Source organism: Cetorhinus maximus, chromosome 12 (assembly GCF_964194155.1).
Source record: "Cetorhinus maximus chromosome 12, sCetMax3.hap1.1, whole genome shotgun sequence".
NCBI lineage: Eukaryota > Metazoa > Chordata > Chondrichthyes > Lamniformes > Cetorhinidae > Cetorhinus > Cetorhinus maximus.
The window spans coordinates 7107766-7120064 of NC_135890.1; the positions used below are offsets into that span (position 1 = coordinate 7107766).

The following is a 12299-nucleotide window of genomic DNA, read 5'->3' on the forward strand; positions in this document are numbered from 1 at the left end:
ATTGGATCAGGAGTAGGCCATTTGGCACCTGGACTCGATTCTAGCATTCAAGAAGTTCATGGCTGATCTGATTATGGTCTTAACTCCACTTACTCCCCTATCCCCCCATAACCCTTGCCTCTCTTGTCAATCGAAAATCTGTTTAATTCATCCTTGAATACATTCAATGACCCAGCCTCCATTGTTCACTGAGGAAGAGAATTCCAAACACTAACTAGGAAGAAATTCTTCCTTTTCTCTGTCTTAAATGGGACACCTCTTATTTTTAAACTGTGCCCCCTAGTTCTGGATTCCTCCATGAGAGGGAACATTCAAATTGATATTGAAATGAACCTTGCGTTAACATTACTGTGAAGTCCCTTGTGAACGGTGCTATGTAAATGCAAGTTGTTATTATGATGTGGCGCCTGTGGTCATAACATCAATATCACAGTCGGAATCCCGGATCTATCCAGAAACCTTGCACATCCTGCTTTGTAAACATTACTTTAAGGATGAGGTTCATTTTTGAGGAATGTAAGGAAGCATGGGATGCACCAACATCATCGTAACATCAAAAATCAGGAAAAGATAGGCATTCGCATCATTATTCAACATGATTTTATTTTACAAGTAGATTAATGAGGTAATTATACACTGACATTTTGCTATTTTCATGTTAACGTTCAACATCTATTCACTTATTTGAATGAATTTAGGTGCATGTTGTGGACATGCAAGATGTCAGCACTGGAGATTGGGAACATTTTTCTACTACTGGCAACTAGCGTCTGCAGCAAGTACTCACAGGCCAAGAAACAGATCAGGCCAGACGCAGAATTTAATGCCAAGTGTGTGCCAAAATATGGGTAGCTTTATGTTCTGGACTTTTATCCTGCTACAAACTAATTGAAATTGCTGAAACTTATATGAGTTAGGATATTACAGTCAGCGGTGAGCGGGAGTCTTTCAGCTTTATGCAAAGCCCCGCCCTTCCTCAGCATCCAGAGACTGTTATACCTTACTCTGTACCTAGATTCCACCATATCTTAATGTTTAACTTTGACTGTGGTGCCAACAGGTGTAGAAAATTTCCACCTTGAATGCCTCCAGGCTTGAACATCAATGTTTCATGAATCCAACCAAAATGTCCGCTAAACCAACGTGCTAGTCAAAATTTTGGACTGTGGTGACTTAGCACACTATCTTCCAATACCTCAGAATTTGTACAATACTACATTGCACATCACATGTACTTTGACAAAGGCAACGCCAGCAGGTGCACTAACTGCTGCCCATTTCAAGTAGAGACCCCATATATTTAAAAAGAGACACTGTGAACCCCTTAATACAATGCATAATCCACTGGAATCCTTTTATCTCCTGTTCAGTGGCCAGACGAGACAGCACAGAAACATTCAGTCCAACAATCTCCTTTGTTGCTTTTTCATCAGGACATCGCTTCAAACGTTTCATGATCTACTGCGATTCCTGTCAAACCAAATCAATTTTACCTCAACTTGATTCACAGGATATCTTATCGGTAGAAAATGTTATGGATTGCACCTCAATTTAATTTTTGTGTAAACAGAAATAAAAAAATATTGGCATTCAGAAGGCATTGCATTCATTTCCAAAATTGAAGGGAATTCAGTTTTTGGGGTCGGGGGGTGTTGAAGGGTTTGCAGCCTCTTAAATCCGTAACCCACACAATATTATGATGTATAGTTTATCATTAAAATATCTGAGTCAGTCAAACATAAATATGAGGTTTTTATGCCTTTTCTTTTCATTTTCCAGTTTCCTCCCTCTAAGTTGTGAAATATTAAGACCTGACTTTTCTTCCAATATCGTGTCTAAATGTCAGCAGCTGATTTGATTTGGGGATAGGAAGGGCATCATCGAATCATACTACGTAGCAGGCCATTCGCCTCATCCTTCCTGTTCTGGCTCTTTGAAAGAGCTATCCAATTAGCCCTGATTCCCCACCCCTTCCTTATAGCCCTGCAAATTTTTCCATTTCAAATATTTATCCAGCTCCCTTTTGAAAGTTGCTACTGAATCTGCTTTCACTGCCCTTTGAGGCTGTGCGTTCCAGATCACAGTAACTCATTGCAGCTAAGACTGATCCTGTTGTCACTCAATATTGGCAGAATATTGTAGCAGAATGCACTTCCCCCACCCCCTTGGCCTTGCTCTGTTGTTTTACACTGTTGTAGCTGAGGTCAAGATTTTGCTTAGAAAGGGTCTTGATTTCTACACTTCACAGTTAGATCCTGAGGTTCACGGAGCCAAGGCCAGTGATCAAAGGGCAGTTCCCACACATAAAGAAGCAGCATTAAATCTTGACCTACACAATAAAATGGTAGAACGTCTAAACCCATTCTGCTTCAAATGCATTTGGGTGAGCAAAGTATTTGAATAACAAACTTCAAGGGTGCGGAAAGTAATTATGAGGATTACAGTGTTAATGTGAGCATTTAGAGGTTAACGTATAATGCAAACTTGCCTTCACAGTAATAAAAATACTCAGTGCATTCAGTTACAAACTAAAGCAATAGTAATATCTCTACTCAGGTAGCTCCTAAGATAACAGCAGTGTCTGGTACCATTCGTAATGAAGTAATGCCACTTGAAAATACTACTCATTTTTTCTCCAAAGCCCAAAAGTGCAGGACAACAGTAATGTTGAGAAGAAGAGAACAAGAGACAAGGTTAAGCAAGTTGTTAGTTTAGGGATATAAAGAGGGAAGGAAAGACTGAGGGAAATAAGGGCTTTCATTGTGATGAGGCCTTGGGAAAGATTGATTTAGAATGTATTAGAACCTGACTTTACCAGCATGAGGATGCAACAAGAATGAAGGATGTTGGATAACATTGTATTGGAGCTTAGGCGAAAATTCAGAGACAAAATAACAAGAGTAGTATTGATTAAATAAGGTAGAAATAGTTACAACAGAGGAAGGTTGCAGGTTCCAAGTGAGATCACAACCTAACTAATATCTTGGAGTTATGTTGGGTCGATGTGAAAATAGTTGACTGAACAACAGTTCATGCCCCTTTTTATTGGGATGTCCCACCTAAACTCCCAAAGAGTAGAACCTCTACAAATGTCCATACATTTCATCCCTGCTTTAAAGATAACACACTGGCCAGTACATGCAAGTTTCCTGGTGGTGTTCAGTTCCAGTCCTGCTTGTTTCCCACGTTTCCAGTGCATGGTTGATCTGAATTGTCCAACAGTTTTTGGAGATCTGCTGCCAATATCACACCATTGATGTTCCTGACACATTTCAGCCGCTTTTCCAAAGTTCGTGGAAGCATGTTGGTTCTGTCCAATACCAACGGCACAGTCATATGGCCTGGTTAAAAAAAAAAAGTTTGTATCTTCTTCCAGTCTTCCAGTCACATAGTTATTGGTCTCATCAGGCTCATACTGAATGTAGTTAGTGAAACCATGGTGACGAGCTGCAACAGTGTAAATCTGCCAACCTCAACGATGGAAGGAAAGCTTGTACATAGATCACATTCCTGGCGCACAATGATGAGATAAAGAAAGCCAAATTTCAACAGCTTGTTACTTCAGTCATGCAATAGGGAAGAAGATACTAAAATTTTGCCACTTTGTTGAACACTTTGTTCCATTTTCTTCACTTAGCTTTGTAAGTCAAGCTACGATTTAAGATTGCTTGCCGTGTGGATTGATGCTAAAGAGTGAACGCTCCCATTGGAAAAGCAACAGTGTGATTTACTGGTCGTGGGGGGGATGGGTGGAATTCACCCAAAGTTTGGTCTTCCTGGTTTAAATTAGCCAGCAAGTCCACCATTACAGTGGTCTGACTTGCAGAAAATGACAGTTATTAAATAATCCTGCAGTTTGTCAGAGAAATGTGTGTGCTTTGCTGTTTGGGTCGTTAGTTTGGACAGGAACGAGTTTGTGAATTCTTCTGTTAATCAGCTCTGCACCAGTTCACTGCAAACCCTTACAGTACTTGAGTATGAAGTGTTATCACATGCACACAATTGAAGAACAAAATACTTTCCAAGAAACAGCAGTTATTTGCATTCTTGCTCCATAATGATTTGCATGAAAATGAATACTTTTTAAAAAACACTTAATCAAAAACTAAATGTTTCCACATGCAATGTTGGTCTCAGTGCTTCAGTGATTGTGCTCAAAGATTAAAGACATCAAGTTTAGGCACATCTGCCTCGTCCTTGTAGTCCAAATAAACTTAGGATCTTTTCTCGGATGCTATGGATGTTCTCGCATAATGACTTTCAACATGGGTATCCAGGAGCATTCTGGCTTATGTAACTTACATGACAAGATATTTTTCATGCCACATGTCTAACATAGAATTTAACGATCACCAGGCTGTCATCACAGGTGAATGCAAAGCGTTGAACTCTTCAGTGTTACAGAGGTAAGATATTTTACAACAGTCGTTTGGTCTTCATCAAAGTATTCTCTCCATTTTGGGGTTAGTGAATGAGAAGTTGTTAAACATGTTTTGGTCCATGCTGTTGATGAGGGTCCTGTCTGCACAGGATAGCCTAGGTTTCTCATTCAGGAATTCTTTGTCAAAGTTGCTGCAGTCACTTGTTGATTTCTGTTAAGTAAAAAATAATTAAAGCATTTGAGAATCAGACAGCTCAGTCAGCAATAACGATTACATGAGGTATTCTAATTAGGAAGATAGGAAGGTATGGGATTTTTGAGCAGACCATTGCCAGCCATCTATACCATGTACCTATACGATGCATTTGTGGAGGTGTCAGCTGTGGCTCAGTCCATAGCACCCTCGCCTTTGAATCAGAGAGTTGTGGGTTCATGTCCCACTCCCGGAAACCAAGAACTGTGAATGTACTCGAAAGAGTTACATGCGATCTGTTGATAACCCGAAAGAGTTACTATGCATTTGTACCATACATCTGCTCCATCCTCTTATGCAAGTGACTATCCAGCTCCCTCCTGAATTAATAACATTATTTGTTGTCACTGCTTCCCAGCAATCTACTTTATATTTTTACCACCTTAGTGTAAAATAGTGAAACTTAAACTGTTCTACCCATATTCTCTCATAGTTCATGCCTTTGTTTAGAAAGAGGGAAAATGGACCAGAAAAGAGAGTTTGCTGACAGTAGATAATTGGGATTAATTTTGTTTCCAGCCAACTAACTGACTTCTCTGCCTCATAAAGTGTCCATCATCACTTAGTGCCCCAGAATGTGGTGGAAATGACTTTCCAATAAACACATTTTTGATATAGCTACATCATTAGCTATTCTATCAGGGGCCAATGTATCAGAGAGAATGAATAGGTACTGCTACCATGACTTGCTCCTTAACAGCCAGTGCCACTGCTATTGTTGATCCTGAAGAGAAAGGCCAGTGTCACTTTGGAGTCTAGTGCCAAGATACAACTTACAATTACAGCACAACAGCAGAAATGAGGCTCAATGTGACATTATTGTACTGATCAATACAATGAAAGAAAACTGCATTTGTATTTTGCATTACAATTGGATCATTCTTCAAGACACAAAACCCATTGCACAAATAGAATACAAATACCCTGCATTTAAGGCATGTCCTCACAGATGTGTTTTTGTTTTAGCACGTTTTATAAATGAGGGAATTTACTTGAATAGCGCTGCCAGTCATTTTAGCACAGTTACTGTGCATGTGCTAAGATGCACATTATAACTGCACAAGCTGTCTGTTTCTAAAAAAAATATTTCTCGCTGCTTCGCTTGCAGCTTCTCTCTCCTGACCCTCCCTCTGCTTCCTGCTCACTGCCTCTCCTGAACGCTCATTTTGTGAGCGAGGGCTTTGGAGAGGGCTGGTGAGAGGAAAGCGGTGAGAGGAAAGCAGTGAGAGGGCTGGTGAGTGGGAGATGGGAGGTAAGTAGAAACAGTAGTAGTAAGCAGTAAGAGAGGACTTTTGGGCCATTTCGGTTAGGCAGCCAATAGGTTTTTAATGTAAAAATTACAGGTCAGGAACATAACCAAACCCTTATTACATGCTTTCTTGTGGGAAAGTGATTTTTGTTTAACCTGTCGGTTTTCTTTTAAGAACGCATTAGGAGTGCTAAACAAGGAATAGTCATAGTTGTTAGAAGTTTTGGGGCTGCTTTAGATCGCTTCTGTAAGTGACATGAATAGCCTATTTTCAGGAGTGTGTCAATATCGTTCAAAATTATGCTAAATGATGGCATAACACAGGAGTGTTACAATAGGACTTCCCCCTTGTGATCTAAACTGGATATCACAACTTTTACACGAGTTCTCTTATTCACTTTTCCAACCTTTCAGTAAAATAAAAGATGGAACTTGATTCTGTGTCTGGCCTGTGTTAGGTGTGACCGAGGAATGTTTGAGGTGACGTAAACCCCCAGTGCAAACATTTTTAATGAACAAGTGTTTCCTCTGTTGCAACAGGAATGGTGCCCAGACCTGTGCCCACTTTGCCGAAGTCAAATAGAACTGCCAATCCAATCAGAACACAGCCAACCTCCAAATGGGCATAAGTCAATGCAAGCAATCAGAGACTAAGGAAACATCAAACCCAATCCAGTATAGTTCATCCTTGAGACAGGGAGTTGGTAGCATAGTGGTAACGTCACTGAGCTAGTAATCCAGGTGCCAGGCTAATGCCCTGGGGATGTGGGTTTGAATCCCACTATGGTAGCTGGTGGAATTTAGATTCAATTAATAAACCTGGAATTGAAAGCTAGTTTAATGGTGTGACCATGAAACCATCATTGATTGTTGTAAAAACCCATTTGGTTCACTAATGCCCTTGAGGGAATGAAATCTGCCACCCTTACCTGGTCTGGCCTACACGCAGCTCCACATCCACAGCAATGTGGTTGACTACCTCATTTGAAGGGCAATTAGGAATTGGCAAAGAATGCTGGTCTCGCCAGCGATGCCCACACCCCATGAAAGAACAAGGAGTCTTAAGTGAGTTAAAACGCTAAATTTTAACAATCATTCAGGTACATTAGGCTCAGCATGAACCTCCAATTGCGGAATTTTTTCAACTTTCACTGAGACTCATACATTGCCAAAGAAATGCATTCACAGAAAGAGATAATACAGAACAAGTCTCAGTGAGCATAAACTAAATAAAAACAATTACAACCAGAGAAATGCCTTTGTTTCTTGTGGCAACAGAAAACCTGGTCACAATAATAAGGGGCACTCGCCTGCACAAGTGCAATTAGAGAATATTTGTATTTAAAAGTTGGACGGAGGGATGTTTGACAGGCGGATGTAAAGAAATAAGCAGTTGTTTCTGCTTCAACTAGCCTCTGTGGAAAAGACCACCTTGCTTCAAAAACCCCTTCGCTTAAGCTTCTCCTAATCTTTCTCCTCACACTCTCACTGGAACAATTTTAAGTTGATGACCCCTCATTACTGACTACTCAGTCACAAGTGATATTCGTTCCTTATACGCCCTTTCAAAACCCTCCAGGAGAGTCTAAGTATCAGTTGTTAAGTGTAATTTATTTGTTTCACGGGCCTGCACTTACAGATCTGAGGAGACTTTTTTTTGGCTAGTCTTGTGAGCTTTCTGAATGGAAGGACACCGCACACAGTCAGCGGGCGCAAATTCTAGAAGGTACTTTGAATTTCAAATTTCTTGGGAGGCAGAGCTTTCTATCTAGGAGTTCCAGTAATTTGGCGATTTGGAGAATGTTTGCAAGCTTGCGGGAGGTGGGATGGGGGGATGGGTGGATGGGGGTAGGTGGGTGGATGGGGGGGGTGGGTGGATGGGGGTGGTGGGTGGGGGGGGGTGGGTGGATGGATGGGGGGGTGGGTAGATGGGGGGGGTGGGTGGATGGATGGGGGGGTGGGTGGATGGATGGGGGGGTTGGGTGGATGGATGGGGGGGTGGGTAGATGGATGGGGGGAGTGGATGGATGGGGGGTGGGTGGATGGGGGTGTGGGTGGATGTGGGTGTGGGTGGGGGGGGGGTGGATGGATGGGGGGGTGGGTGGGTGGATGGATGGGGGAGTGGGTGGATGGATGGGGGGGTGGGTGGATGGATGGGTGGGGTGGGTGGATGGATGGGGGGGGTGTGTGGATGGATGGGGGGTGGGTGGATGGATGGGGGGTGGGTGGATGGGGGGGTGGGTGGTTGGGTGGATGGATGGGGGGTGGATGGATGGGGGGGTGGATGGATGGGGGGGTGGATGGATGGGGGGGTGGATGGATGGGGGGGTGGTGTGTGGATGGATGGGGGGGTGGATGGATGGGAGAGGGTGGGTGGATGGGGGGGTGGATGGATGGATGAGGGGGTGGGTGGATGGGGGGTGGGTGGATGGGGGGTAGGTGGGTGGATGGGGGGTAGGTGGGTGGATAGGGGATGGGTGGGTGGGTGGGGGGTTGGGTGGATGGGGGGTGGGTGGGTGGATGTGGGGGTGGGTGAGTGGGGGCAGGGGGAGGGAGATCCAAGTTTGGATATCTTTGGTTATAGTCAGCTTTATGATCAAGAACAAAGAACCAACTTGTGAATACAGTAACAGAAATTATATTTTAAGGAAGTACAATACAATAATTTTAACCATAATTGTAAAAATGTTGGCTGTTTTCAAGAGGTTCATGCATATTCAGTAACAGTTCAAACTAAAGAAATGGACTAATGGGTGTTTTTTATGTTCTCAGTAATATGGACACTTTGATTTTTCAGTCTTTCACGATCACTCCATGACTCTGGTATATTTGCCATGACTTGTCCCTTCCAAATGTCACACGAGATCTTTCAGCATCCTGCTCTTTACTCTATTTCTATTTGTAGCTAACAGCCAGCTGCTTGACTTTCAAAGGACTGGAATGGAGAAGTCCGTATAAACTGGGAGATAAAACGTGTGAGGTGACTGCATAGCTCAGACGTAGGTATCCTTCCTCTCCTGACCTTTGGACTACTGATGGACCCAAAGAAAATCCGGTCTCATTGGGCGGATTTCTTTTTGGATTTTCACCTCACACTCTGCACCACTGGAAGACACCGAACTCAAAACTGCTTGGATCTCAGGAGAAATTTTTAGTCATCTCAGATAACCAACATTGAAGACATTTTGATCACTTCTGTTCACCTGACCTTTTCTCTCCTTCACCCCCATTGTCTGTTTGGTGCTGCTCTCATTTCAGCTTTCACTTTTTAACCTTAAAACATCTCTGACACTATTTTCCTGTGCCCTCTGGTAGTTCAGAGATGGGGTGGGGTGGGGGTGGGGGATGCGGTGGGGGCGGGGGGGCGTGTGTGGGTGCTGCGCAGGGTGATGCTGGTGAGCCATGTGGCATTTGTCTCCAATTGACTGAAAGCTTAATGCCCAAACATTACTTATCCAACCAGTCGAGGGCCAGGATGCTAAAGTTTAGCCAGGTCACATCAGGTCAATCTTGAATATTTTTCTAACTGATTCTTGCAATGGGGGCACCACTGGCTGGGCCAGCATTTATTGCCCATCCCTAATTGCCCTTGAGAACTGAACGGCTTGTTTGGCCATTTCAGTGTCAACCACATTGCTGTAGGCCTGGAGCCACATAAAGACCAGACCTGGTAAAAGTGGCAGATTTCCTTTCCTAAAGGACATTAGTGAACCAGATGGGTTTTTAATGACAATTGACAATGGTTTCATGGTCATCACTAGACTTTTAATCCCAGATTTTTTTAATTGAATTTAAATTACACCACTGCCGTGTGGAATTCAAACCTGGGTCCTCAGAGCATTATCCTGGGTACCTGGGTTACTAGTCCAGTGACAACACCACTGCACCGCAGCAGGCAGAGTTATCCCACCTTCAACAGGCACCTACACCACTGCAGGCAGAGTTATCCCACCTTCAACAGGCACCTACACCACTGCAGGCAGAGTTATCCCACCTTCAACAGGCACCTACACCAGAACAAGGTCATAGTTTTGGTCAAGAAGTCCCCACTGATTTGAATGCGATTCAGATGAGAGACTCATCCTGCCTCACAGTTCATAGTCTAGGCTGGTGAGGGGGAGGGAAGAAATGGCATTTGATTACTGGATCAATTTAAAAGGATATATCCAGCTGGTAATGCGAATAACAAGTGCAACCTGGGCTTTCAATTGTTTGACAGGGGAAACAGCTGCTGTGCAATAAAGCAAGCAGATACCGAAATAGGGCAATCGGTAACAATGGCAAGAAAGTCATCTTGTGCTGTGTGATACAGCACCAACCTGTGAGCTGCCACTGAGGCCTGTGGTTTAGTGTTTGGAAACCCATACTGTGGACACCGACAGGCGTAGCAGTGCTGCTGAGAGTCAGGCGGTCTGGTGTTTGGCACATGCGGCTCTGGCCTGCAGCAGCAGCTGCAAAGTGGCTTTGCATGTAAACCCCAGCTTTAACTGGCCTTTAGAATGCTCACTGCCTCTGATTCCCCATAACAACCCTTCGCAGGTTAATCTTAGTTGGGTTTCTAAAGACATAGAGGCACCCTTTTTGACACCTGACCGAATTTGTCATTGGCCTGCCCCTCCCTTTGTGAGCTGGGCATCAGTACAGCGGTCCATATCCCACCTTTCACCGTCGATTAAACAGCAGGGAGATTGAAGAGCTGCTATTCCCCGGGCTGCAGCCATTTTCTGGTGCTTTCTGTTCTCAGTCAGCTCAGGCAGTGACCGTGGCTTTCAGAATAAACTGCATAGTGCCGCAGAGGGCTAGTGTAGCACAATACATTCAGGCAAGAAAAGGTCAACAGTGGCTACGATATTTACCCAGGCACAGGAGGAGGGAAAAAAAAAAGTGACTCAACAAGAAATCTTGACGCGATGTAAAAGCCGGGCAGGTGGGAAAAGGAAAACAAACTCCAAATCAAAGCGACATCTTACCACCGTGGGTTTGAAGGGTGGCTCCACTTCTCTGCTTTCCAGTGCCTGCCAGTTAATATCGCGGAAGAAGGAGTGCTGCCGAATGCTCCCTTTGATGCCGAGTCTCCTCTCAGGTTCCCTGACAAAGAGCTGAAACAGGCACAAGGAGAGTCACCTTATTTATCGCCCACGGACCTGGTTTTCAACAATCATCAGTTTGGTCAACTGTACACTTTTGAGTTTACTGAAAAAAAAACAATTGCTCGTATATAAAAACGTAAACTCGATAATATTAATCCTTCAGTGCCTGGCTCAATTTGTTCTTTTTTTAAAAAAAATTGACCTGCTGCCACTTCTAAAAGAAAGGTCACTTTACAGCACAAATCTTTGATTTTATTTTTCTGTTATCCACTCCCCCCGAGCTCCCGAGGTCGATTCCTAGTGCTCTCTGCCCTTCAGTGTGTCATCCCAAGTGGCCACGCTTCACGTGGGAACCAGGACACTGAGGAGGAGGAAGGAAGCTATTCGACTGCGTGCAGCATGACAATCCTCATCCGATGTGCACCTTCCAGCAGCAGACGCTGATCAGAAGCAGGAGCTGTGGCTGATTATTCCCTACCCCCACTCTATGGGGTGCCTGCACTAACTATGGTGCCCTAACTGCTGCCGTGGCTGGGAACAAGTAACTCAGCACAAGCTGGAGATCGGACCCAGGAACGTCCTGGTCTGTAGAGTTCAAAATCCATATGTTTGACAACTAAAAAGAGCAGGGCAGAGCTTTGCTGCAGGTATTCTGTTTTCATTGGCAGACACTGGTTCATGAAAGGGCGCTGAAGTAGGCATAGGTCCCGATTTCACTCAATGACCTGCACATATACAGCATTCTTCGTGTGGCAGAGGGGCTCAGAGGACCTGATCCTGAATTCCTGGTTCTATCACGGACAGAAACTAGGATTGAGGACCAAGGCCAGAATTTTACGCTCCCCCCACTGTTGGGTTTTTAGGTGGGGGCGGAGTAGTGTGAAATTAAAGGGACGGGATTCCTGCGCCCCCCCCATGACCATACAGCGATTTTACGCTGGGGTGGGCAGGCCCTTGGGTGGGAAGCTCACCCTTACCCCAATTGAGGCCCTTAAGTACCCAATTATTGGCCGCTTAAGGACTGTTTCCCACCCAGTCTCAATTTTTCGGCCGGTGGGAGGATTGAACCTGCGTTGGGTAGGCCAAAAATCAACATTTACATCTCGGGCGGGAAGGGGTGGGGGTTGCCACCATCAGAAGCCCCCCTTCTGAAGTTGGCCGCTCCCCCCATCCCACCCCCAACCTTAAGGTCTAGTGGCCTCCAGGCCTCCGTCCCCCACTCCGGCCTCTCCCCCGAGACCCTAATAACTCCCTCGCTGACCCTCCCGGGCCATCTCTACGCTCTCTGCCCTGGAACCCCTTGAACTTACCGGGGCCTCCGGTGCC

General features: G+C 44.5%; 1 protein-coding gene across 1 annotated transcript in view; it reads right to left on the reverse strand.

The window, feature by feature from the left end:
• Window positions 1–583: 583 nt before the first annotated feature.
• prkcq (protein kinase C, theta) overlaps window positions 584–12299 on the reverse strand; it is a 115974-nt gene continuing 104258 nt past the window's right edge. Inside the window, exons 16-17 of the mRNA XM_078552966.1 lie at window positions 10854–10982; window positions 584–4592 (exon numbers count right to left, since the gene is read on the reverse strand). Of these exons, the coding sequence (XP_078409092.1) occupies window positions 4440–4592; window positions 10854–10982 (282 nt within the window). The 3' untranslated portion in view covers window positions 584–4439. The remainder of the gene's footprint in view (window positions 4593–10853; window positions 10983–12299) is intronic.